General features: G+C 36.6%; 3 protein-coding genes across 9 annotated transcripts; 2 read left to right on the top strand and 1 right to left on the bottom strand.

The window, feature by feature from the left end:
- The first annotated feature begins 10,564 nt into the window (after positions 1–10,564).
- LOC137725847 (protein kinase STUNTED-like) lies at positions 10,565–14,722 on the top strand. 4 transcript variants are annotated; one of them, XM_068464654.1, is made up of 12 exons: positions 10,565–11,065; positions 11,151–11,235; positions 11,438–11,755; positions 11,887–11,960; positions 12,052–12,170; positions 12,264–12,379; positions 12,477–13,028; positions 13,116–13,364; positions 13,452–13,615; positions 13,704–13,931; positions 14,023–14,172; positions 14,266–14,722. In XM_068464654.1, exons 3-12 carry the CDS (start codon positions 11,581–11,583, stop codon positions 14,527–14,529), a joined length of 2,091 nt encoding a protein of 696 aa, XP_068320755.1. In that variant the 5' UTR covers positions 10,565–11,065; positions 11,151–11,235; positions 11,438–11,580; the 3' UTR covers positions 14,530–14,722. The 4 variants fall into 4 exon arrangements, with proteins under 4 accessions (XP_068320755.1, XP_068320754.1, XP_068320756.1 ...); XM_068464653.1 differs by having other exon boundaries at positions 11,145–11,235; XM_068464655.1 differs by having other exon boundaries at positions 10,565–11,235; positions 12,267–12,379.
- Positions 14,723–18,285: 3,563 nt separating this feature from the next.
- Positions 18,286–21,437, top strand: LOC137725279 (basic leucine zipper 23-like). 4 transcript variants are annotated; one of them, XR_011067480.1, is made up of 4 exons: positions 18,286–19,635; positions 20,186–20,310; positions 20,714–20,772; positions 20,950–21,437. XR_011067480.1 is itself a non-coding variant. In XM_068463914.1 (3 exons), exons 2-3 carry the CDS (start codon positions 18,873–18,875, stop codon positions 20,212–20,214), a joined length of 792 nt encoding a protein of 263 aa, XP_068320015.1. In that variant the 5' UTR covers positions 18,326–18,392; positions 18,707–18,872; the 3' UTR covers positions 20,215–20,554. The 4 variants fall into 4 exon arrangements, 2 of the variants coding, with proteins under 2 accessions (XP_068320014.1, XP_068320015.1); XR_011067479.1 differs by having other exon boundaries at positions 20,714–21,437; XM_068463914.1 differs by lacking the exons at positions 20,714–20,772; positions 20,950–21,437 and having other exon boundaries at positions 18,326–18,392; positions 18,707–19,635; positions 20,186–20,554.
- Positions 21,438–22,363: 926 nt separating this feature from the next.
- On the bottom strand, positions 22,364–25,119 carry LOC137725278 (WD-40 repeat-containing protein MSI3-like). Its single transcript, XM_068463912.1, has 6 exons — positions 24,725–25,119; positions 24,183–24,509; positions 23,932–24,075; positions 23,583–23,707; positions 22,948–23,043; positions 22,364–22,768 (listed from the first exon to the last, which is right to left on the bottom strand). The coding sequence occupies exons 1-6, from the start codon at positions 25,028–25,030 to the stop codon at positions 22,543–22,545; spliced, it is 1,224 nt and encodes a 407-aa protein (XP_068320013.1). The 5' UTR covers positions 25,031–25,119; the 3' UTR covers positions 22,364–22,542.
- Between the last annotated feature and the right edge of the window lie 728 nt (positions 25,120–25,847).

Here is a 25,847-nt window from a genome sequence, read left to right as displayed (position 1 = left end):
AAAAAGAGGCCAAGGGAGCCTTAGCCAAGGGACACCGCACTTGAATAGCACCGAAGACCAAATACCATCGGTAAAAGGACATTCAAATAAGAGGTGGCAATGGAACTTCATAGCAATAGAGCAGAGTACGCAAATGACAGGAATCAACGTAGCAAAAGTCAAAATTCTATCCATAGTAGAAAGCTTGCAATCTATCCATAGTATACCCGTCATTATTTCCGGCCATTGCGTGTGGCTTCTTAATTAATTATATAGTGAATACGATTGTAAATAAAAAGAGATGTGAGATGCTAAAATAAGTATAAAAACCAACTCCCTTACCTGAAAGTTTAAACTAACCATAATAAAGTCAAAGCATTGTAAATGACATCTGACAATGATTTTCATCTCTGAAAACAAAAAACATAGTTCCTACGGTGGCTTTTGACTAAAACGAACAAAAAATAACAAAGCAAAAACAAAATATTTCTCATCACGTAGTTTATTATTTTCATCTTGTTCATGGTAAAATTTGTCGTCTTCTAACTCCAAACATGTGTATGTAATGATATTGGCTATAGCAGATGTGATACTTATACACTTTCGATTAAATTAGATTAAAATGAAATTATTCTTTGAAAAAATGTCATGACTCCACCTACCAAACCATTTCCAATTAGCTAGTTATGGAACTCATTTTCGAATGGCTTAATCTAAAAAATAGACCACTAATTAATGAAAAGTCAAACACCCCAATTTACAACTAATTCATTGACATAACCAAGCTTAATTAAGGTTAGGACCAACCCTAATTATATAAAACTCTTCAAATAAATATGCCAAAATTAATTTCGTCCAAAAGTTTGATTTGACAATTTATTCATCATGCACCATGAGTTCAATTTTATTTTATTGCTAAAGTGTTTCATTTATTTATTTTGATTTTTTTTTGTCGAATTTATTTAGTTTGAGAACCAATTCAAATAAATTGAATGAAACATAAATGGCACGGCCACGGCCGTCTACAGCCCTCCTGTACTTGTTCGTTAATCCGCAAAAAGCTGGTGGAAGTCCGTCTGCCCTCTTTCGTCGCATTTCTGGGATTTCCCGCGAAAACTGCCGGTTTTTAACGTCCTCAAATTACCTTCATCCTCTCTGCTCTCACTTTATACAAGAACCCAAAAAACAGCACAGGAAACAAAAAAAATTAAAAATTAAAAACCCCAAAAAATAAAGAGGCTTTGTCCACTTTTGGCGGGAATTCACTCTCTCGCCGACGGAATTCCCAAAACCCACCATTTTTGAGACATTTTTTCTTTGAATAACAACCATCTGTGTATGTAAGCTTTTTTTGTCAGATTAGAACTCTTTTCTGTAAATATTTATTTATTTGAATTTCTGGTGGTGTCTTCCTTGTGACTATCCATTTTCCACCTGATTATCCTTTCAAACCTCCAAAGGTATGCAACAAGAAAATTCCACAAAACTCTGTTCTTGCATAAGTTTGTCACCTTTCAGTGAAATGTTTTCTTGCCAGACTTTCTAGTAACATAAGGCGTTTATGTTTCAAAATGGATGTTGAGCTCAGACATTTATATTGTCATTGTCAGATTGTCTAGCAACCTAAGAAATTTATGTTTCAAACTGTATGTTAAGCTAAGACGTTTATATTGTCATTGTCAGATTGTCTAGCAACATAAGACGTTTATGTTTCCAATTGTATGTTAAGCTAAGACGTTTATATTGTCAAGCTGTGGATATGAAAGGTTGATTATATTGTTGTTACTGCTTAAACGTCTTACTTGGATTTACAATATGACAATATAAGACCGGCAACAGAAAATACCCAAGATCTTAGTCTTTCTACCGGCTAATTTAGTGAGAATCTGCAGGTTGCCTTCAAAACTAAAGTGTTCCATCCAAATGTAAACAGCAACGGCAGTATCTGCTTGGACATTCTCAAGGAGCAATGGAGACCAGCACTCACCATTTCCAAGGTAACACACACAATTAATTTGAGTTTTCTGTTGATTCATATTTGAGCTAACTTAGAATCTTAATTTTTTGAGACAAGTTGAAAACTTTCGTGTCAAGTGTCACATATAAGTTAGACGATAGTCGGGATCGTTCGTCTTAAATTATTGTTTTGATTGAAATCAAATTACTAATAATTACTTGATTAATGCAGGTTTTACTGCTGACCGATCCAAACCCTGATGACCCTCTTGTGCCTAAGATTGCTCATATGTGCAAGAGTGACAAAGTCAAATATGAGTCAACGGCTCGGAGTTGGACCCAGAAGTATGCCACTTGTTAATTAAAACCCTAATCTTGTTTAAGTGATTTACCTCCTCTTTTTACTGTCAATAATTACTGTTTGTGTTATGAATGTTGAGGTCCCAACTTGTAATCTGAGCTCCTTTGCTTGAAAAGAATATATATAGCTGCCAACTTCTTGTACTCTTCGTCACAATCAATAAATCCAACTAATGAAATTAATAATCAAGGTAATTTCTATTAGTAACTCTTGCTCGAACGTTAATGATGACACGTGTACATTTTAATGTTTGTGTGGAGTTGTGAGTTACAGTAATAATAATGTGTTGAAAATTGAAATCAGCACATAAGAAAATAATATCGATTGTTAAAAAAAAAAATAAAAAAATAACCAAAAAATAAGGATATGAAGATTGTGGGATCATGATTTTTCAGGATAGGAGTAAGGCGATTGGAAAACGTATGCTTTAGAAGTCCGATCACGGACTCAACAACTCTGATTGAATAGAGCTACTCAAATGGATGTGATGATGCCATCACATCCAGCTGTGCTCCAAAAGGGTTGGCGAAGTTCACTAACTTTGCTGAGATTGACCATTCTTGTTCCACAAGACACGAAAACCTAATCCAATTAGGATCAAATGATCGTAATGGTTTTCTTTTGATGAAAAGCATACAAAAACTTCATGCACTAACTATTTCACCAAATATACATCTTACAATCTATCACTCGGATATCAATTACCTTTGCTTATTTCTGCATTAAAAAAATTCTTAACTCCCCATGACGTAACTGTATGATTTCCAAGGTAAAAGAGCCCCTGAACAATTCAAAACAAAAATAAATAGTGACATAGTTCCAATAAAGGGAACCCATGGACCAATAATTCTCCAATCTGAGTTTTGCTCACGTCCCGAATGAATTCAAGGACATATTCAAAGAAATTCTGACTGCCAGTAGGAATGAATGATACCTTATAGCTTCACAGTTATAAGTCATCTTCTCATTACATTGGGTCTCTCATTTTCTATTTTTATTGGATTACTATAGTGGGATTTCAAAGAAATGAGCTTCATTTTTTAAGCTTCTCATTACCCGTAAGAGTCCCACTGCCGTTAGCATAAGATTAGATGACTGATTAGATTACTAGTTTGTTTAACTGAGGTTCCCCGCCTAAGTCCAAGACTATAACTTAACAGCAAACTGCCTTTACTTGGCTTCAAGTCCAACTGAACTAAAAGCACTTTATTATCACAATAAATATTTTGTAACCCCAATTTATCTTGTAACTAATCCCTACCCCTCCCTTCTTTTTTTTTCTTTGTTTTTTCTTTTTTTTTTCTTCTTTTTTTACTTATTCTTTCTAAGAAAGCTTTAGAATATTATTGTCGGACACTAGAGCGAAACCCATTCTTACCACAAGCTTTTACTAATATGGCCATGATCTGTCATTACGTGCGACTATCTCCACTATAGAAATAAACCTATTACCCGGATCTTACCATTTGCCTTCTTGTTGAGTTAGGAAACAAAAAAAGGATTGAACTAAAAATATTTTCTAGAGATATCCATTTTCTTGGAGAGATGGATAAGATATTCCGACACAACGACATCTTGGTACCACCAGGAATGGTAAAAAAATTCTAAGGAATCAAAAAATTGAAAAATTGGATTTATGTCCAATTGATCACACCCACCAAGAAAAAGTATTTTATTTTGGTTCGACCTATAGTCATATATGAAATGGCGGACGATATAAATTTAGCTACACTTTCCCTCCAGGATCCATTGCGGGAAAGGGATAATCTAGAACTTAGAGTTGTAAATTATATACTTTATGGAAATGGTAAACCAATTCGGGGAATTTCTAGCACAAGTATTCAATTAGTTCAAACCTGTTTACTATTGAACTGGGACAAGATAAAATTTAAAAAAAAATATATATATATATATATATATATATTCTATCGAGGAGGTCCGCTCTTCCTTTATTGAAGTAAGTGTAAATGGTCTTATTCAAGATTTCCTAAGAATCAACTTAATTTGGTTGCTCAACACATGTACTCTTTACCTACTTATGCGTTCATAGCACAAGACTTTACTACTCAAGCTGCATTATATACTCATCACCAATACATCGCAGGATTCATCATGACAGGGGCTTTTGGTCGTATCTTGCTCAAACCGAAAAAAGGTTATAGTTTACCGGATAAATTGATAAGTCGGACATTCCCGGCCCACCAAGTGAAACCATTGGTTTATTGGTCACGACCGACTGAAGCTAAAGTTCTTTTCTATATCATCAATTCAATATAGATCGCATAACATATATATTATAATAATATATATATTTATTATACTTATATATGCCCCTATTTCTACTGTTTTTAACGTGCAATTTAAAATACTTGAACGATTGATTCCAACCCAATACATTTCATGAATAAAATATGACCAATTAATCATAAGGCAGCAAAGACCAATGCACCAATTGTAGTATAATAGAGTTGTAATTCACTAGTTATTCAACTCGATGAATTTAGTAGATATTTTGAGGAGGCTCAAATGACTATAGATATAACCTATCCAATTTTTACAGTTCGATGGTTAGCTGTTCATAGACTAGATGTACCTATCGTTCCTTTTTTAGGGTCAATATCAACAATGGGGGCGAGACATGACCGTGACTTAAGATTCAAGTACCATTGAAAAGACTAAAGGAACGGGAGAGTTTATAATCTATCATGGACAAAATGTGTTAAGTTATGCTACCCATAGATCATTTTGTCTTATTCAACCATATTTCTCTATTGCAAACCCGCTTATTAATTATGGACTAGAAAAGTGTTGAGTCCCACATTGGCCATAGAAAAAGAAAAATAATAGTTTGAATATCTTAATTCCACTTCAACTAATATTAAGGCATTTTGTGATAAAACTTCATACCTAACGGATTATGCAAGTGAGACCAGTGGCGAAGCTACGTGAGGGAAAGGAGTGGCGGCCGCCCCTCCCCTCACCGGAAAAGACACCTAGGAGCTCTCGTTCAGCCCCTCCACTCTAGTCAGAAATGAGAATTCCCACTTCAGTGATCTGGTTTATGCTGCTGCGCAGGAGATCGTCTTCAGCAATTGTTGTCGTTCAAGAGAAGGACGACTAGTCGGTCTTCTTGTAGAAGAAAGTGAGAGGAGGTGGGTCGCCACCAGAGTAGAGTAGGATTGGGTGGTGGGTTGCCGGAGGAGATAAGGATTTGTGGCGGGTCACAATGAAATTTGGTTGTTTGTCCAGATTTGAAAAAAAAAATAGGGTTTTCAAATGGGTAAATTATCACTGGATTATTGTTTGTGTTTGTGCTTATGTTTGAAACGGAGTGGTGATGATGAGAGCAATGGCAACCATGGCACACAAACGTGCGGAGATGTTGGGGACAAAAGGAATAAACGAGATGTTTGGATGTGTGTCTTCCCTAAACACGAGGGTGTTTGGTTGCTAGTTTTAATAAGGAAAGTGGGACATGTGTTTTAACTTTACGAGCCACATTGTAGTCAATGAATTATCTTTCTGCGCCACTTGTTTGTTTATCCATTTCCTCCCTTTTTTTTCTCTTCTGGCCCCACCTTTTTTGTGGTTTATTAACTCATTTCTTTCCTTCTTTTTTTAATTTTTTGTTCTTGTATGTATTTTTATTTTCTCTTTTAAGACTCCCACAATATTTATCTTAAACTCTCACATTATCTATAAATATTGTATTACTTTTTAAAAATAATGTAAATGTTGTTTAATGCTTATTTTACGATAATTTAAATTCATCCAGGCTCCTGCCTAGATCTCGCCTAGGCCTGCTAGATCCTAGTCCGCTGTTTGACTAGCGCCTAACATTTTTTAGGATCTAACTCTAGCCAATTTAAGCTTCTTATATTGGTTTTGATATTATTGCTTATAATCGCTTTGGTGGACAGAATATTTTCTGCTATGAATATTGACTCGAAACTTCGCACTCTCCAATGCGAAAGCAACCGCTTCGATTAAACTTTGCACTCCTTTGAATTTCGTCCATCTCCTCGGCAAATCCTAGCTTCGCCACCAGTGGCAAAGCTACGTGAGGGCAAGGAGTGGCGGCCGCTCCTCCCCTAGCTAGAAAAGACACCTAGGAGTGCTCGTTCAGCCCCTCCATTCTGGTAATGAGAATTCCCACTCCGATGATCTGGTTTCTGATGTTGCTCAGGAGATCGTCTTCAGCAATCGCCACCGTTCAAGAGAATGACAACGAGTCAGTCTTCCTGTAGAAGAGAGTGAGAGGAGATGGGTTACCGCCAGAGTAGAGTAGGATTGGTGGTAGGTCGCCAGAGGAGATATGGATTGGTGACGGGTCACAGTGAAATTTGGTTGTTTGTCCAGATTTGAAAAAAAAAACAAAAAATTGGGTTTTCAAATGGGTAAATTGTAGCTGGATTATTGTTTGTGTTTGTGCTTATGTTTGAAACGGAGTGGTGATGATGAGAGCAATGGCAACCATGGCACACAAACGTGCAGAGATGTTGGGGACGAAAGGAATAAACAAGATGTTTCGGTGCGTGTCTTCCCTAAACACGAGGGTGTTTGGTTGCTAGTTTTAATAAGAAAAGTGGGACACGTGTTTTAACTTTACTGAGCCACATTGTAGTCGATGAATTGTCTTTCTACGCGACTTGTTTGTTTACCCATTTCCTCCCTTTTTTTTCTCTTCTGACCGCACTTTTTTTGTGGTTTATTAACTCATTTCTTTCCTTTTTTTTCTTTCTTTTTTTTATTTTTTATTCTTGTATGTATTTTTATTTTTTCTTTGAAGACTCCCACCGTATTTATCTTAAACTCTCACATTATCTATAAATATTGTATTACTTTTTAAAAACAATGTAAATATTGTTTAATGCTTATTTTACGATAATTTAAATCCATCTAGGCTCCTGCCTAGATCTCGCCTAGGCCTGCTAGGTCCCAGTCTGTTGTTTGACTAATACCTAACATTTTTTAGGATCTAATCCTAGCCAATTTAAGCTTCTTACATTGGTTTTGATATTATTGCTTATAACCACTTTGGTGGAGAGACTATTTTCTGTTATCAATATTGACTCAAAACTTCGCACTCTCCAATGTGAAAGCAACCGTTTCGATTGAACTTTGCACTCCTTTGAATTTCGCCCATCCCCTCAGCAAATCCTGGCTTCGCCACTGGGTGGGACAATATCGGCAGATTGTACACTTGATAATTATCAAGTTTGGGACAATACTTGCACAGTCCGTCAGATTGTGCACTTGGTAATTATCAAGTTAGGGACAATATGGGTGTTCTTGAAAATAGGTATTTAACCTGCCTCTCTAATAATTCTACAAAATAGAAATATAAAATATACTAAACTACAAATGCATTCACTCAAAAATATTCCCTACAAACTCTCTATGCCTTTCTCGCAAATCTGTGCCCCTTGTGGTTTGGTGTGGGGTGTTCCCTCTTTCTACGTACTTCCGTTGGAAGTTTTGTGCACTCAACCTTGTCACTAATGTAAGGACATGAATTTTTTTTCACATGTCCTTGTGTTATTAACACAGAACGCTCTTATGGCGGCAAATCTGTACTATACAAGTTGTTTCCCAGAAGTAGGTTTAATGTCTCAATATTTTATGTAACAAGTATAGAGCTTGGTTGGATGTGCTTTTAAAACGACTGAAAACGCTTTTGGTAAAAATATTTTTGGAAACAATCCTTATTAAAAATGCTAGTAAATCCTTGAAAAGCACTTAAAGTGATTCCTGGAAGAAGTACATAACTGGTACTTCTTGTAGAAAACACTTAAAAGTGCTTCTGGAATCCAAAAGCATTTTATCTAAAAACGTTTTCAGCCATTTTAAAAGTATATCCAAATGAGCTCATAGAATATATAAATAATGCTACAAGTAACGCATAATATTACTAATTGCGTATTTATTTCTTTTTATCCCATTATTCACTTTTTATAAATGGTGTATTGCCTTGATGCTTAGGATTTTCCTATTCCACTCAGTCTCAAAATCATTTCACTTCCATTAGCATACGTAAATTAGAATAATAATGTTGTTTGTACTGAAAAAAAAAAAAAAAAAAATTTCATAAAATATAGGGTGGTGCTATTTACACATCTATTTTTATCTTTCACGCACCCTTCTCAATTTACAGTCGCCTAATTATGTGAATTGAAGGAGATCAATGGACAAAAATTAACAAATGAGTGTGAGAGTAAAATGGGGTATATGAATATATAGCACTACTCAAAATATATTATCTAGGTTAGGCGTGCTTGAATCATTTATGCATGCATGCCTTTCTATTATTTTCTATGACTTTCAAACAAATTATAGTTCAATAATAAAATCAAATAATGTCATTGATATCATTGATGGCAAATAATATTTGGAGAGATATTGATGGCAAATAATATTTGGAGAGATATTGATTATGTATGTGCGTACGTGATCACCATATGTGTCGTTAATTTATTTCGTTTATATGACATTATTATCGAAAAGAAGGGTTTAGTAGGGCATGTCTTGATACTCTTTGACCTACCATCTATTCTCCTAACAAATAACGTGTACGCAATGGACTGCTCCAAAAAATGGTGATGGAGCAACATGGTCCATTAATTGGAAGAGCAGTTAGCTCCCTTTGCTAGACTTATAAAACGTCGGTGGAATCTGGAAAGTGGAAAACCCTACTTTAATTTATTAATTAGGAGATTCTTAGTTGTTGCTAATGCCAGAATAATTTGTATTCAGCTACTATATTTACATACTCACGTGTTATGTGGCAGTGCTCTCTTCTCATTCAAGTTTTTCTTGTCACAAAGAGAGATCGAGGAGCTTAGGCTAAACTCGAATTTTGGGTTATGAGTGTAAAGGTAAATGCTCTATTACCGAATCTAAGTAGAGAAACGATTTTCTCGACTTGAATATCATTTCACTGATGGTTGTGTTTTGTTGTCATCTTAATTTCAATCACAAATGATTTCTGTGCTGGGCAACAAAAAGAGTCGTAGGGGAGTTACATATGTAATTAATCGTTTATCCCATGCAAAAGTAAATAAGGAAACACATCAACATTTGGACCACGTAAATGTTTATTTTTTGAAAAATTGAAAAAACATGATTAACATTTGAGAAGAGAAATACTGAAAAGACTAAACACCAACCAACTTGCAGAATTAGTTGGTATTAGAGTGATTTTTTTTTTTTTATCAAACCATAGATTTGTTAGATTATGGAGCAGATAAGGTTTGAACTCACGTTGTGGCGCAAGAGCAACACTATTCTCAACCACCGTAGCAGAGGGCAACTTGTAGTACTAGAGTGATTGATATATATGATTTGACTAAAGAAAGTTTTAAGCAGACCGAACGCATAATTTCATCAAGCTAAGGTGGTAAAACGGTTGTATTTTAAAGTTAGTACATGTTTATTAATGGGAAAGTGATTTTCACACATTTTGTTCTCTTCATTTTTTTGTACACCCATCATTATTTCCGGCCATTGTGTGTGGCTTCTTAATTAATTATAGGGGTGTGATATCCACACACCTCATTTTACTTCTCACACACCTTTTTACTTTTCAGCCTTTGGATTGGATGAATTGAAGAAGATCAACGAATAAAAATTAAGAAGGGATGTGTGAGAAGTAACTTGAGATGTGTGGATAGCACACCTCTAATTATATAGTGAATACGACTGTAAATAAAAAGAGATGCGAGATGCTAAAATAAGTACAAAAACCAACTCCATTACCTGAAAGTTTAAACTAACCATAATAAAGTCAAAGCATTGTAAATGACATCTGACAATGATTTTCATCTGTGAAAACAAAAAACATAGTTCCTATGGTGGCTTTTGACTAAAACGAACAAAAAATAACAAAGTAAACACAAAATATTTATCACGTAGTTTATTATTTTCATCTTATTCATGGTAAAATTTGTCGTTTTCGAACTCCAAACATGTGTATGTAACGATATTAGCTATAGCAGATGTGATACTATCCACTTTCGATTAAATTAGATTAAAATAAAATTATTTTTTGAAAAAACGTCATGACTCCACCTACCAAATCATTTCCAATTAGCTAGTTATGGAACTCATTTTTTAATGGCTTAATCTAAAAAATAGACCACTAATTAATGAAAAGTGAAACTCCCCAATTTACAACTAATTCATTCACGTAACCAAGCTACATTAAGGTTAGGACCAACCCTAATTATAAAACTCTTCAAATAAATATGCCAAAATTAATTTCGTCCAAAAGTTTGATTTGACAATTTATTCATCGTGCAGCATGAGTTCACAATTTATTCATCGTGCAGCATGAGTTCAATTTTATTTTATTGCTAAAGTGTTTAATTTATTTATTTTGATTTATTTTGTCGAATTTATTTAGTTTGATTAACCAATTCAAATAAATTGAATGAAACATAAATGGTACGGCCACGGCCGTCTACAGCCCTCCTGTTGTTCGTTAATCCGCAAAAAGCTGGTGGGAGTCCGTCTGCCCTCTTTCGTCGCATTTCTGGGATTTCCCGAGAAAACTGCCGGTTTTTAACGTCCTCAAATTACCGTCTTCGTCTCTGCTCTCACTTTATACAAGAACCAAAAAAACAGCACAGGAAACAAAAAAATTAAAAAATTAAAAACCCCAAAAAATAAAGAGGCTTTGTCCACTTTTGGCGGGAATTCACTCTCTCGCCGACGGAATTCCCAAAACCCACCATTTTTCAGACATTTTTTCTTTGAATAACAACCATTTGTGTATGTAAGCTTTTTTTGTCAGATTAGAACTCGTTTCTGTAAATATTTATTTATTTGAATTTCTGGGTGTTGAATTTAGCTGCAGTCGGTGAGGCTGATGATGCTTACTTGGCAGCATTGGCTTTTAAACAACGTGTTTGGATTGAGCCACGAGTTGGTACAAGATTTAGGTACATGTTTCTTTCTTTCTTTTTTTCGTTCTTTTTATGTTTTTGTCGGATCACGTTTATCTTCTTCTTTATTCTGCTTACTTTTCTTCCTTTGTTGATGTCAGACGATGTTTTTTTCTTTTATTTTCAAATGGGATTTCTTGGAATTTTATAAATCTGCAATCTTTTGATGGGATATTTGGGTTTTCCTAATTTTATGAAGCTTTTGCTCCGGGGGTTGAAATGTTAAATTCAAGAAGTGGGAAGATTGAGAAACAGAAAGAGTTTGTAGAAATTGTGAGATTGTGAGAAGAGAGAGAGAGAGAGAGAGAGAGAGAATCAGAGGCATAAAAACATATAAAGAAAATGATACTTGAGGAGGCATTGAGGGACTTGATAAAGAAGAAGAATAAGAAGAAGAATGTTGTGTTGGTTGGGATTCCAATTGATAGCCAGAGCAGAGAGCTTCTCGGATGGGCTCTCGTTAAAGTCGCCCAGCCTGGAGATTGCGTGATTGCAGCTCATGTCTGTCGAAGTTCTGGTAAATGCCTGCAGATTTAGTTTCAGTTTGATATATTTTGAATAATGTTATGTGTAATTTGATTGATATTAGCTATTCGGATTGTCTGGCAACGTAAGACTATTTGGTGACGTAACGTTTAATATGTACAGATTATGTCTCGAAAGCCAAGACGATGTTGGATGGTTACGTAGAGGATTATGAGGGGCTATGTGACATGAAAAAGGTTCATACTCCTTAATCTTCACTACTCTATCACTGCTTCAATTGTTCCAAAACTTGAGACTGGCTGTGGATTTTTACGCTTAAAATTTCAGGTGGAGCTCATCAGTCAGGTCTTGACGGGAAGGTCAATCCGAAAAGCTCTAGTTAGAGAGGCGAAAAAACATTCTACCGTGGCCATAGTTGTAGGCATAAGCAATCCAAACACTCTTGGGTAGGGCACAAAAACTTTGATCTCAGAAAGAAACTTGCATTATTTTTAAGTTTTTTTTTTTTTCTCATTACTCTAAGCAGAGTTCATTTGCAGCAGTTGGGATTCTACGGCGAAATTCTGCGGTAAGAAATTGCGACCAACCACTGATGTTGTGGGCATCCACAACGGGAAAATTGTGTTCAGAAGGTGCACCAGCAACCAACTACCAGGTTGGTGTTTTAAGTCCTGGAAAATGCTGAGAATTATAAATTATTTATTTATTTAGTAACTAAAAATGCACTAACAATACTAAGTTCTTTTCTTCAGCTTTGGTAGGTCTCACAGAAGACCCAAGACCAAGTCTTTGCTTCGAGAGTCTCACTCCCAAAGGATACTCATCTGAATTTGGTGACTTTGAGGCGGATACGGAAACCCCGAAATCTTCTGATATGGCAGAGAGCTCCCTAGATGGTTCGAAGCACAGTAGTGAAGGCACGATGTATGAACAAAAGAGAGTGCCTTGGAGATCAACTTCACTTGGTGCAGCAGAACATGTGGTTAAGAACCTTGGCTGGCCCCTACTTCGAAGAGTGAGTTCTGCCAATCCTCAATTTCCCGCCACCAGGGACATGTCTGTGGTGCAATGGGTGATGAGCTTGCCTGACCGCTCTCCACAGCTGTCTCCTCAGTGTACAACTATCAAAGAAAATCCATTCGAACGAAGTATAGGTGACATTGTTGATGAGAGTATGAAGGATGGTTTTTCTGCTTTTGATGAGCTTCCTGAAAGGTTAAAGCATCTGCTTCAAACAAAATCATCTGGTTGCAGATGGTTCAGTCATGAGCTTCTAAAAGCTTCAACTTCTCAATTTTCTTCAGGTTTGATATATATCCTTTTCCTTCCTTCTCTCTGTTTGGATTCTTTTAAGTACTTCTGTTTCGAATAACTTCTTTATCTTTTAACAGAAAATCTTATCGGGAAAGGAGGATGCAACCTCGTCTACAAGGGAACTCTTTCAGATGGGAAGCCAGTGGCAGTGAAGATTATGAAATCATCCAAAGAAGCATGGAAGGATTTCACTGATGAAGTCGAGATCATGTCCTCGCTGAAGCACAAAAACATTTTGCCTCTGCTCGGGTTCTGCATCGAAGACAACGTTCTAATCTCTGTGTATGATTTCTTACCTAAGGGAAGCTTAGAGGCAAATTTACATGGTAAATATCAAGTACTTTTCCCATTTTTTTACTTTCTTGGTAAAGATTGTTCAAACCATGTTGATTTCAAAATTGTAAGTGATGCAGGCAAGAACAACTACAAATCTGTATTGTCATGGGAGGTGAGATTTAATGTTGCTGTTGGCATTGCTAAAGCCCTCAGTTATCTGAACAATGAATGTCCTCAACCGGTTATTCATAGAGATGTAAAGTCCTCAAACATTCTTCTCACCAAAGATTTTGAACCGCAGGTACTGCTTAATCAGAGTAACACAAATGGTGTTTTAAACACGATCACAGTCTTATGACATTAATTAAATGCTTCCATCTACGTGACAGTTATCTGATTTTGGCCTTGCAATCTGGGGACCAACAGCTACATCTTTTAAGACCGAATGTGATGTGGTGGGAACATTTGGTTATCTTGCTCCCGAATATTTCATGTATGGAAAAATCAGTGACAAGATTGATGTCTATGCCTTCGGCGTGGTCCTGCTAGAATTATTATCAGGAAGAAAACCAATTGGCTCCGAGACACCAGAAGAACAAGAAAGCTTGGTCATGTGGGTATGATCCACCTCCCTAATTTGAATTTTTGTTCTTATTTTGTTTACTTCTTTTGCGTGTTTTGGATAAATGACACTGAATTACATCTCAGGCAAAGCCGAAAATAGAGAAAGGTGATGTAAAAGAAATACTGGATCCAAATTTGGATGGAAAGTTTGATGAGGTTCAGGTGCTGAGAATGGTTCATGCAGCAAAACTTTGCATCACACGCTCAGCCCGCCTTCGTCCTAAGATGACTGAGGTATGAAAATGTCATATCCAGAGTAGGATTCTGTTAGTATTAGTGTAACAAAAGAATTCCAAATTTCATCATGCTCTTTCTTTCCACCCTCAGATACTGAAGCTTCTGAAAGGGGATTCAGATGTCGAAAATCAAGCAAACTCTCAATCTTTTGACATAAAGGAATCAGAAAACTGGGATGATAATGACGATGAAGTTTATCCAAATTCGAGGGCAGAGTTGCATTTGGGTCTTGCGCTGCTTGATGTGGATGATGAAACAACAACAACATCGTCAAGTAGCGTGGAGCGGAGCAACAACCTTTCATGGGAAGAATATTTGAAAGGGAGATGGAGCAGATCATCAAGCTTTGATTAGCTTCTTTTTCTACTCTCTTGTTTTGTAAGTTTGCAGCATACTTATGCAGCAAGGAAATTGGCATCTGTACAGTACAAGAAACAAAAAAAAAAAAAAAAAAAAAAAGGAGTGCACCCAATGGTTGGGGTGGATTGTAGATAAACATGTATAAATAAATTGTAGAAGTGATCGTGTGAAAGGATGAACATCTGTAGCTTGTTTCATTAGCTTGTCAGAAACTGATCAGTTTTTCCAGCATAATCACAGAATGAGAGATTGAGATTTTGTAGATTTTGGGATAATAAAATTTGTTGCTCATGTAGCAGTCAGCCTATGGGGCTCAGATGCAAAAGTTACAGAAAGATCTTTGGTTACTACTAGTTTTATATTTATGTGATGCTCGTGTAGTTTATGCTCTGGCAAACACATAAATGCATTAAAAATTGAGTGTAAATAATGTAGAACAAATGACTGAAATGATCGTAAAACAGTTGGAAAAGCATAAAATCTATAGCAAAGCCCAAGTACTTCAAATTTGGGCCATGACCTCCTTTTTGAAGTGAACGGTGTCACGAACAAGACGCAAAGCTTTGCCCTTACATATGGGCACTTCCAGATTTCGGCCGAATTTTATTGTTTACTAGCCCAAAACGGTATTTTAAGTTTCGAAGATATTTTGTTATTTTCCCATTTTTCATTCCCATAGAATTCCTAGCAAACCTTATCTTATTATCTTTAGATCAATAAGTTTGGGTTTTCTCAAATACCTAGTGATATCTAAATTGCTTGTAGATTCTAATTTATGGTATTTCATTCAATATTCGTGTTTAACTTATCACGCTAAACTAAAACGGAAGTTCTGTAACAAAATTTGCAGAATAAATCAGATAACTGAAAAGTGGAATAAGTTTTATACTGGAATCTGATAACAACAAAACAAACCTACGTACACAAACTTAAGGCACGAGTTTCTCGCACTAATGCCTAAAATATTGTTGTATATGGATAATAGTATAAACTATCAATGCTAGCACTAGCTTTTGGATTCCTTAGCAGCGCGGCAGCGCCTTATCAAAGAGCCACTGTCGATCGTCACACTCGGTAGTGTTTTGAGTCTTCAAGGGAGGAGGAACCCAATTCGAAGTTAGCTCTAGAAATTGCGACTAGATCTGCATAAAACTGCTTTCCGTTAGTCTGCTAGAGAGCTCTCGATTGGCACACGGTTTTTTTTAGTTGAAGAAGACATGGCAAGAGAAGATCAATGTCTGCATTGTTTTCCCTTGTCTTCCTCTTGCTCGTCTTTTGGTTCTTTCTTTCGCTTTCGGCCTTCTCCTTTCGTGTGTCCATCATCTGCAGAGTAGTACACGATGCGGACATCATTGTCAAACCTTTGAACCGAGGAACTAGATGGAAGAAGCAAGAAAATAATCGGGTCTTGATTTCTACTCTATGGTTGTTTTGGTTTTTGGCTTCGGAGTTATATATACTTTCCTATTTCTATTTGGATTAGGATTGATTAGTTTGTCCAATTTTTATTTGGATTATGATTTATGAGAAACAAATTTGTAGTTGTGCAACACAAACTGGCAGTGTTAAATACCATGAGAAAATTTTGAAAAAAAACATGAGAAAAACAAATTTCTTAATTAATTAAATAAATAAAACAAACCTAACTTAGTCAGTTGTATTAGGGTTTGTCCATTGAAGCAATTCATATGGAACGGTTTCATGCCGTATTAGTGAATTCCCATGAGATTTAGGAAAAGAGATGATAAGATTTTTTTCGTGATTCTAAAAAAGTGGGTCGTGTTATTCTCATATTTTTTTTTTATCTTTCAAACATTCTTTTTAATATTTGATCGTCGGATCGAATTTAATGATGATCAAATGACATAAATTAATAGATGTTGGGTAGGAGGTAAAAAAAAGTTTTTGACTAGCATCACCCAAAAAAATTAGGAGTTCTTAAAGCATAATCTTAAAGTTAAATTATGCCCTTCTGCTAGTAGTACCCATAATAATATAAAACAAAAAAAAAACAGTAAACTTTGCATTAAAAGTACAGTAAACATTGTTTGCCCTTCTAAGCCCTGTTTATTAAAAATTACATTTTATATAAAAACTTAAAGGAGCATCTAGATCATGAAAGCATTTTGTAGACTAGGTGCTTTTCGAAAAAGCACTTTCAATGACTTTTTTAGAATGCATTTACAATTTTAATGCAAGTTTCAATATATTTATAATAAACACATTTCCAACATAAGTATTTTTCATGGAAACGATTTAAACGAGTCCGAGCAATGCAGAAGATACATTTTCTTATTGTAAAAACGACCGAACATGCAATAAAATGATTGTTAATTGTGTTTTGGAACAAGAACTTGTCTCTGTTGGTTTCATATATAACACAAATTTGAAGAATGTGGAAGGATAATGTTGGTTTCACAGCTTCTTGGGTCCTTTCCCCGCTCTCCACATAAAACCTAGTAAGGTCAAACAAGCTTAATCTCCAAAACAATTGGAGATCAAATCATAATTTGCCTCCATTCAGCAGTATCATCAGTTCCAGCCTTGTCTTTACTTTTGATCAAGGAGTATGATTCCCTCCCTCCTATTCATTTCCTTCTCTTTTCACCTATTTAAACAGTTACGATTGAGCCACGTCAATCAGGATCGGCCCTGAGGGTAGTCCCTGTAGGTGCCCGCCTAGGGCCTCCACTTCGGAGAGGCCCCAAAATTTTTATACATCTTATAAATAACATATAAATAAAGAAAAAGTAAGAAATACCATAATTTGTTTGTTAGTTGAGTGGAAATGTTCGACTTCCATTTTCTTTGAGGTGTTGAGTTTGAAACATGGAGCTGTTTTTTTAGTCACTAGTTTTTTCTTGTTTTTCAAATTTACTCATAATTCATCTATTCAAATGCATATTTTTTTAGTCACTAGTTTTTTCTTGTTTTTCAAATTTACTCATAATTCATCTATTCAAATGCATATAGAGTTATAAAACACAAGTCCCCTTGCAATCTTTTTTTCTTTCAACTTCCCATCTCTTCATTTCTAGTAAATGTTTAAATCAACTGTCACATGATCTTGAAAATTGTACTTTAAGGTTATAAAAATTTTGAATTTATATTTTACTTTTCAATGGTTTATTATTCAATGAATTATTTTAATATTCGATTTGTTAGCGTGATGTTGATTTTAGCAAAAACATAAGACAAACAATTGACATTGAATTTATTATACTTTTAAATTTTTATTGTTCTTTACTGTCAATCTTAGGGTATTGACTGTAAACATTTAATACATTTGCGTCTAAAAATGTGAAATGTGTGATATTTAAGTAATGTTTGTATATTTATCTTCTTATAATGTTAATTTAATAATATTTGGTGTATAAATATAATTTATTTATTAAATTCTTTTCTTACATATCAATGTACAAAAAACCAAGATTCAAAGAACTTTAAAGCTCGACTTCAAAAGCTTACCTAGGAAGCTAGGACCCAAATTCTCGAACCAGCCCGTCAATACGTTCCAGTATTGCGGTGACTTGGAAATATCTCTTCTCCAGGACCACAGGTAAACAGAACGACTTACACAGCACGGTTGCTTTGCTCTAACATATTCACCGTATGATATCGCCAACGGACGGCCACGATCAACCTTCAGAAAACATATTCACAAATGGACCCCATATTTCACGGTAGCCTAGAACTAAGGCGATGATTGTCCCAATAAATATAATTTTTAATTTTTAATATTTACCCCATTACTGTGTCAATAAATACGTATATATTGAGAGCCAAGACGTTCCGACTGACTGTCGAAAGAGAGAGGTGGGCGGAATCTCTGAGCCACTGGTCAATCCCAATCCATGGTATGTTCATCTTTCTGGTATTTTCTTCGCGTTGAATGCTCCCATGTTTTCATCTCTGGGGTATTCTCTTCCTCTTTCCCACCGCCTCTCTGTTCCCTAGGGTTCCTCCACTATTTTCTATCTGCCACTGGACTTTAATCGCCTTGAATGGTTGTACAATTTCATCATTTTACCCTTTTGAATTGGCCCTACTGTTAATCGTCCGCGCTGGGAATCTTTCGATTTCAGCCAATTCTAATCGATTTTAGATTTTGGGTTGTTGAATTCCTTTCTGGGTCGTGATTGATTCGGTGGATTTCGCTCTGTTCGTGCAGAACAGGACTCAAGAACCTCAATTTTTCATCTGGGTTTCTCTGATTTCAGTCTGTTAAGAGTATCGCGCTCGAAATTTGGTCTGGGTCGAGGCCAAGTTTTGAAATTTTGGTGCTTTTTCACTCGATTGGAGCTTATTCCTCTTTGGTCTTCGTGTTATTCACCCTAATGGACGACCAGGAGGTGTTTCCGGGTGCAAACATGGGCGGTGAACTTGCGAGCAGTTGCTCAATGGACAGCTTCTTCGATGACCTGCTTAAGGACACTCATGCTTGCACTCACGCCCACACTTGCAACCCACCGGGCCCTGATTACTCCCACACACACACTTGCTTTCATGTGCACACTAAAATTCTGTCTTCAGCGAGTGAAGACAAGGCCGGAACTGATGATACTGCTGAATCTGGGGAAAAGAAATCAAAGAAGCAGCCTTTGGGTAATAAGGTAGCAGTTCGTAAGTACCGCGAGAAGGAGAAGGCGCGGGTTAAGTTGTTGGAGGATGAAGTTTTGAATTTGAGAGCTGAAAATCGGCGGTTGGTGATGAGGTTGCAGGGTCAGCCTGCATTGGAGGCTGAGATTGCTAGGCTCAAGTGTTTGCTTGTTGACATTCGAGGAAGGATTGAAGGAGAAATTGGATCTTTTCCATATCAGAAATCAGTGAATCCGAGCCTGCCCAACCCAAATATGCCCGGTGCCATTTTTATGAATCCGTGTAATGTCCAATGTGATGATCAGCTTTACTGCCTTCATCCAGGGATGGATGGGAAATGTGGAGATGGTGCAGTGATGAATGGGCAGGATTTTAACGGCTGTGGTTTTGAGAGTCTTCAGTGTTTTGCTAATCAGGATGGAGGAGCCAAGGAGCTTCCTGATTGTGGAGTTGGAAATGGGGTGTCGAATGTCAATTCTTCCGGCACAAGTAAGAGGAAAAGTAAGACATAAGATCCCTTAACCTTGTAACCTGTATGAACGTATGGTTATGACTATTTTGCATTTGTTAGTCGGCTAAACGGAGTTATTTTTCTGATTTTACCTTTCTATTTGTTTTCTGATATTTGTTGCCGGTTCTGCTGTTTTAGTTGTGTTCTCTGTAAGCATTTTGGTTGGGTTTTAACCATGAGAGATTTTGAAATGTTGATATATACAGAACTTGTCTCTTGAGTCTTTTGTGCATTGTATAGATGGTTCTTGGGGGCGCTACATCTAGTTACAAAGGATTAATTTCATTGAGCAATGATGGACGATCATTGTTTATATGACCAAGTCATCTATAATAATTCGGTAATTGCAAAATTTGGCATGCATGAGCCCTTTATTACCTAACATAATATGAGCCAAAGTAGTGGTATTTACATTATTAATTGTCTACCTCCGGTGCGAGTTGCTGAAGATTATTCTTTTTTTGTCCTTATCCATGAAATTAATGGACCTGAACACAGCTGTTGCAATTTTTAACTGATTATTATGTTCTGCCCAATTAGGAGGGACTCGAGCCGCAGCAGCAAACTGAAGTGCTCAGGAAGGAAGCATTGACATTGTCCTGAAGAGTACATATATCGTCATGCAATAAGTAGTTCTTCGAACTGCAGCATGAGCTTTCATTCAGGTCATTTTGTGTTTATGGTTATGTTTCCAAATTTTATATTACTTTTAACATGTTTGGTTCTTGGAACAAGTATGGTTTATCAATGTCAAGCTGAAGTTTTACTGGATTTGCTGCTAGTATTCTTCAAATTTTGATTTAAGTTTGCATGTCCTTTAGTGCTGTAAACTTAGATGATGTATAGCCAGCCAGTGAAACTTATGGCAAAGCAACTTAATGGTTTTCTATGAAACTCATATTCTCTTGACTCTTAGCCTTCTAATACTTTTAGGCTACTGATATATCAGTCAAACTACCTCTGGCTCATGTTGTTTTTCTGAGTTTCATTTAATCTGCTTTAAGTAGTTCTCGTTTAGTCATTCCTTCTCTTTCTAAGACGCATAAATTCTTGATTGCTGAATTACAGAACTTAGGGAAGGTGGCATGTGATTTCTTTGATGTTTCAGTACTATGAGCTGCGAGCAGGTGAGTGTTAATGTAAAGTTTCTCTGCATGATATAACTTAAAGAGCGGGTTTTGGTAAAAAGGAACAAAATATACATTTATGTCGGGAAAGAAGCTTCTTGTTCTAGCGCTAAGTTTTCTTTTCAAAGGATTCATGTCATCCACAATTGGTGACTGACTAGTGGACAAATTTCACAGTATATTCCCCTTTGAGTGATGCATCTGGCCATTGTGAAGGTCAATGGAAACCCTATTTCCACCATTGGCGTGAAAAATGACGAGGATGTCTGTAGGTTCATTGCCTGCCCTTCGAAGGTCAGTCAGATGATGTGAAGAATGTGCTTCTGCTAACCAACCCACCCATTGAACTGACAGGGACAGGAACGGCCTTCAGGCTTACCAACTCTTGTGCTGGGGGTGGTGGTGGTGGTGGTGGATCTATAACCTAATTTTTACTTCTTCCGCTTATACCAACCCTCTTTTGGAATTAAAATTAAGTTTCCTCTTTGTTCTACCTCCTATTCCCCTTCTTTGCTTCTTTCTTGATCCAATATAAACCCGACATTTTTGTTAAAACAGTAGACCCGCCTCCCGTTGATCTAAGCTTATCAAGACTGTTTATTTTCGGGTAATATTGTTATAGAATCTGCTATATTTTGGAATAGTTTATGTTTGTTTTCTGGTAATATTGTCATAGAATCTGCTGCTATATTATGGATTAGCTTTGTATGATTTCACATTTCTTACACAAGTGGGGTTAGATAGTCCAAGAAAACTCATGTCGGATGAGTGTCGAATTTTACTGTGAAGATATGCATCTTTGTCGGTAGGTGAAAGGATAATTGCTTTTGTTTTCAATACCATGTCCTTTGTTTGTCTTTTTGACGAGGGACCATGGATTATAAAGTAGGTGCTTCAATTTTATGTGGAGTCCAAGAATAACGTCGGATTCGGAAATTTACCAGCGATACTGCATCACTCGAATGCGTAGCCTTGAGATGAGGCCCAGTTTGGTATTGCTGATTTTCATCAAAAATGTTTTCACGTTAAAATTCAGCAGTAAAAAAGTATTTGTTAAAAATAAAATATACTAGTTTTTAAATGCAATGGTCTTCTAACAGCAGCTTTTAAGAACATCTTGTAAGTTGCTTTTGAAAGCTGTTCTAATAAAAAATGGAGTTGAGCTTTTATAATTTTTTTAATTCTTGTAATAAGCTTTTTAATTTTAAACAATGACATTATTTATCATTCTATACACATTTTACACTACTTTTCAAACCCACAACATTTTTAAAAATAAAGTTTATCAAATGCTTAATTGTTTTATTTTGTAATTAATTATTTTTAAAGCACATCAGAAACAATTTATCAAAAAAGCATAACAATCTCAAACTAGCCCTTTGTGTCCCCTAGAGGTAAGAATTTATGCCTTGCAATCATTAGCCAATATGCTTTCATCCTAGGCATGGTGGAAATGCGCAAATCCATCCTGAAGTGTACACGAGTGAATGGTCTTATCCAACCGAACTATGAGCTCCAAGAAGTAAAATACGTAACGTTTCTCGATTATGGATGCATAAAGAAAATGAAACTAGTTGAAGGTTTAACGTCATTAAAATCATAAGAGATTAACCAAGTAGGAGAAAATCAAAGTTTGGCAAACCGATTATCCAACAGCAGTTTCTGAGAAGCTACATGCTCTTCTACTCTCATAATCTATCTCTAGAAAGTCTAAACACTAGCCAAAGAGGTACGAAAAATATCTTCAAGTTCACGGTCGAGATTTTCCGATTACACACAGGAAGGTTGGGCTTGCACGTCATCATCGTCGTCGCCAAATATGCTGTCAGCAATCTGCCAAACCTGAAGAGTGTTGTCTTCAGAAACGCTTGAAATGACCCATGGCTCATTTTTGTTCCAAGAGAAATCAGATATCTTTGCTTTGTGACCGCCATGTACAAAGAGAAGTTCTGGTGGTCCGTCATCGCCGTCTCCCTCTGCCTGCTCATCCCCAATCCTAAAAACGCATCGACCATATAAGTTCATAACTTATTACGATAATGATTTGAATTTTTAGTCCCAAGATATAATCCCAATAATGCTCTTGCAATCAAATGAAACAGAAATGGACTTTGACCCAGAAGATAAACGGAAACAGAAGCATTTCTAACAGAACCAGTCCGAGAAATGGAGTACCTGTTGAGGTCCCAAACCATCAACCTTCTGTCGTCAGCGTACGATGCCAACACAGTTTCGTGATTAGGATCCCATTCAACCTGGAATACTTCCTCCCTACAAGAACAAATAGAGGATTAGGAATCTCAGTTTAACGACTGTGGCCTGCAAACGCTAATATATGAGAAACGATGAAGACTCCAACAATATGTTTTCTTGACATGAGAAAATTATGCCCAAATGCATAATACGAGTAGCCACTGTGCATTGATAATTCCAAAATTTATTCATTTGTTGACAAAGGGTTCATGCTTCAATTATATTAGCACAGTAAGTCTTAGTTTCAGGAATTTCTACCGCACAATATATTAAGAATCTAAGGAAGTGCAGACTGGCTGTCAAATTAAGTGCGTCACTTGTAACAAACAAATGAGAAATTGTAAAACGGTAGCTTTAGGAATCAGGCTACTACATCAAGCTCAAAATTATGGTTTCATGTACTTCAAAGCCAAAAGAATTCATAAAAACTTGCCAATCGTGTCATAAAGAATAGGTATCATTAGCATAATGTCGACATACGCTTGATGAGAAGAAATAATGGTAGTATATAATTGATTGATTTTACAAAGAGGACAACGGGGGATTTGAAAGCTTACCCGTGAGTACTCAGAACATGCAATGGCACTGTCAGCTTTCTCATATCGAACAGACCAACAGTAGTGTCTGAAGATGCTGTGGCCAAAATCCATTCATTATACGGATTGAAAGAAAGATAATTTACCTGAGATCATTAGAAAAATGAGAATGGAAATTTACAGAACATTAGTGACAGATGTGAAGCTACATAATTCATACTTTCTTTTAGCATATACAAAAATCAGTGACAGAAGTTATTACTCAGTCTGTGTAATTCAAAGGGGTAAGTATTTCGGGAACAAGAAATCTCACAAACATAAATTGAAAAGCCACAATCATATAAATGAAATTGTTTAAAGTTGTAGTCACCTCTTTCTCATGAGCTTTGACACAATGCTGGGTTTGGTTTGTGCGCAAGTCCCATATCATCAACTGACAATCATCCCCAACAGATCCAAACAAATTCTCATTCTTCGGATGCCACGATACATCTCCAACCACACTCTCATGACGCTGATGAAAACCATCCAGAATTCACACATTCAAAATACTAACAGCCCAATAGCCAAAACATGCATACGACATTTCAAGAACTATTAAGTTTTTAGTCCCAAAATTACCTCATATACGTGGATTGGATCAAGCACCTTCTCTTGAGCCGAAGCAGAAACATCCCACAAGCAAATTTTACAATCATATGAACCACTCAAAAGGTAACCCTCCTTCAAAGAGCTCCAAGACAGGCCATACCCTTCTTTGTCATGACCCCTTAACCTCAAATCAGGATCACAGGCTTCCTCTTGATGCTTCTTTCCTTCTTGTTTAGAACAATCAAACACATATACATCCGCACCGCTGGTCTTTGCACCCACAATAGTCGGCTTCTGCGGCATCCATCGTGCCCTATTCACTTCCCCAAACACCCGAATCTTCTGCGTTATTTCCACCTACAACCACACCAAGCACAAATGCAAACATTTTCAGCCAGAAATTTTAACATACAGTTGGCGCCCACAAAATATTTCTGACAAATTCCGACTACCCACGATTCATTTCTTCAAATTAATAAGAACCCACATCATATTCTGGAAATCTTAAGAAATACTTGGTACCCCAGAAATTATTTCTATGAATTGAGTTAAAAGGACCGATCTTTCAGTACCTTAGGCATCACAGGGTCATTTTCGGAAATGGCGCCAAAGTTGGGCTGGGATGTGGGGACGAGGGCGTCGGCGACCATGAGAAAGTTGGGGTAGTCATCGGAGGTGTGGGTCCCAAGAACGAGCTTGTGGACGGCGAGGGAAGGGTCGGTGTGGGGCTGCGGCGCCGAGGGAGCCCAGTGGACGGTGAGAGACGGCCATTCGAGAGGGTGAGAGATGATAAGGTCGTAGAGGAAAGGGCTGTTCTTCTTCCAGACGGCGTACTCTTCCTCTAAGACAGCTGAATCTTGGTCCTGGTCTTCCGCCATGGGTGCGGCCGTCACTTCGAGCTCTTCTGCTTTTCTGCTTCTTTCTGATTTTCCCGCCAAATGTTGGTCCGAGACTGAGTGAAGATAAGACTCGCGTGGATGGGAAATGTCAAGGGTTTATGATTGGGAAGTTTTAATGGGCTTTTATCTGGCCCAACGGGAGTAATAGAAGCCCATTTTTGTGGGGACCATACTTGAGCAACTGAGGTTAGCATAATCTTATGTTGATAATGACTCTTATCACATTTGTTTGTGTCGCCAAACATTGAGAGTGACCCTATATATCAATAGTTGAAATTTAAACGGATAATTTGACAGAGTATTTTTCTCTAAAACTTAATATTAAGACAAAGTAACGCCAAAAAAAAAAAAACGCACTTAACAAACGTAATGTTTTTGGATTATAAAAATACTTTGTATTTTATGAAAGTAATTTCGATCAATTAAAAACACTTTCAAACGAGTCATTGATCTTTAGCACAATTGGCTGGAGGTACTTTACGCCAAGATATGGGCGGTTGTTTGTCAATCACATACTATTCTTCCCAAGAAATTCAAAGACAGTGGCATTATTTGTCACTATTTTGAATTTAGGTAAAAGTTTGTGTCCAATTTTCGGCAGGCATAGACATTATCTTAAAATTATTGAAGCAATTAATGATTTTAACACTGAATCCAGCCCTTGAAAACGAAGTGCCATCTGCGATTGCTACCATAATTTAGCTCGTTTCAATTAAGTAATCATTGTGGGCAAGTGCGTTGTATGTTTTCTTAGGTGCCAAACAACTTTTCCAACTGCTCTCAATCATTCATCCTA

The sequence above is a fragment of the Pyrus communis genome, chromosome 2, assembly GCF_963583255.1.
Source record: "Pyrus communis chromosome 2, drPyrComm1.1, whole genome shotgun sequence".
NCBI lineage: Eukaryota > Viridiplantae > Streptophyta > Magnoliopsida > Rosales > Rosaceae > Pyrus > Pyrus communis.
This window is presented reverse-complemented; position numbering and strand designations above follow the sequence as displayed.

Coding starts and splice junctions, on each gene's coding strand:
- LOC137725278 (XM_068463912.1), bottom strand. CDS start 25,030: ATGGCGGAAGACCAGGACCAAGATTCAGCTGTCTTAGAGGAAGAGTAC. Junction 24,510..24,724: donor ATGACCCTGTGATGCCTAAG/GTACTGAAAGAT, acceptor GTGTGGTTGTAG/GTGGAAATAACGCAGAAGAT. Junction 23,708..23,931: donor TCAAAGCTCATGAGAAAGAG/GTGACTACAACT, acceptor TAATGATCTCAG/GTAAATTATCTTTCTTTCAA.
- LOC137725279 (XM_068463913.1), top strand. CDS start 18,873: ATGGACGACCAGGAGGTGTTTCCGGGTGCAAACATGGGCGGTGAACTT. Junction 19,636..20,185: donor CGGCACAAGTAAGAGGAAAA/GTAAGACATAAG, acceptor CTGCCCAATTAG/GAGGGACTCGAGCCGCAGCA.
- LOC137725847 (XM_068464654.1), top strand. CDS start 11,581: ATGATACTTGAGGAGGCATTGAGGGACTTGATAAAGAAGAAGAATAAG. Junction 13,029..13,115: donor AACTTCTCAATTTTCTTCAG/GTTTGATATATA, acceptor ATCTTTTAACAG/AAAATCTTATCGGGAAAGGA. Junction 14,173..14,265: donor TTCGTCCTAAGATGACTGAG/GTATGAAAATGT, acceptor TTCCACCCTCAG/ATACTGAAGCTTCTGAAAGG.